The sequence below is a fragment of the Carlito syrichta genome, unplaced genomic scaffold (genome assembly GCF_000164805.1).
Source record: "Carlito syrichta isolate Samal-C Ts95f unplaced genomic scaffold, Tarsius_syrichta-2.0.1 Scaffold301887, whole genome shotgun sequence".
Lineage (NCBI taxonomy): Eukaryota > Metazoa > Chordata > Mammalia > Primates > Tarsiidae > Carlito > Carlito syrichta.
Genome location: NW_007245983.1, coordinates 309,306 through 310,033, shown reverse-complemented (window position 1 = coordinate 310,033; position 728 = coordinate 309,306). Strand labels below are relative to the sequence as shown.

The 728-nt window shown below is 60.2% G+C and overlaps 1 protein-coding gene across 2 annotated transcripts in view; it reads left to right on the top strand.

The window, feature by feature from the left end:
- Positions 1–728, top strand: part of WDR38 (WD repeat domain 38) — a 4,428-nt gene that overhangs the window by 463 nt on the left and 3,237 nt on the right. The window contains exon 2 of one of the 2 annotated variants that reach the window (XM_008055579.2): positions 358–478. In XM_008055579.2, the coding sequence (XP_008053770.1) occupies positions 358–478 (121 nt within the window). The remainder of the gene's footprint in view (positions 1–357; positions 479–728) is intronic. The other variant, XM_008055580.1, reaches the window with a different exon arrangement.

Sequence of the window (728 nt, the reverse complement as noted above, 5' to 3'; positions counted from 1 at the left end):
CTCGAACCCGCAGACTCAGGCAATCCACTCACCTCAGCCTCCCAAAGCGCGGGATTACAGACTGAGCCACCGAGCCCGGCTTAGGCTTGGTTTTAAAGTGAACTCGGGGCTTAGACTCTGAATTCTGTTCTAGAATGGGCTCTTTGCTCTGGGGTTCCAGCCTCTGGCTTCAGGCTCAGGTTTTCCAGGCTCCAGGGAGGGTGTCCTGGGCTCCAGTTGTGGTGTAAGGCCTGAAGTCCATGCTGCAACTGAGGCTCTTGGGCCAGTGTTTAGGGCTGGTCCAGGAGTTTGGGGTCAGGGGTGAGTGGACAGGTGTTTCTGACTTCAGAATGGGACCACTTTTTGCTCTCCTTCCAGGTCAACTCCTCCGCCTTCTCCCCCGACGGCCAGACGCTGCTCACAGCCTCCGAAGATGGCTGCGTGTACGGCTGGGAGACCCAGAGCGGGCGGCTGCTGTGGCGGCTGAGTGGCCACACAGGTGGGGCTCCGCAGCCTGCAGGGGGAGGCCGAGGCCCATGGGCCTGTTCTGGTTTTCTGCAGGGCTCACCACAGTGACCTCTGACGAGCTGGGCATGGGTGCAAGACAGCCATGGCAGGGCTGGGCAGGAGAACAAGGGACCAGGGCCTGATACCTGGGTGCTAGGGCTTCGACCAACAGATCTGGGCTTCAAGCCTACTTTTTAAAAAGTATGGTCAGCCGGGCCCCGTGGCTCAGCCTGTAATCCCGC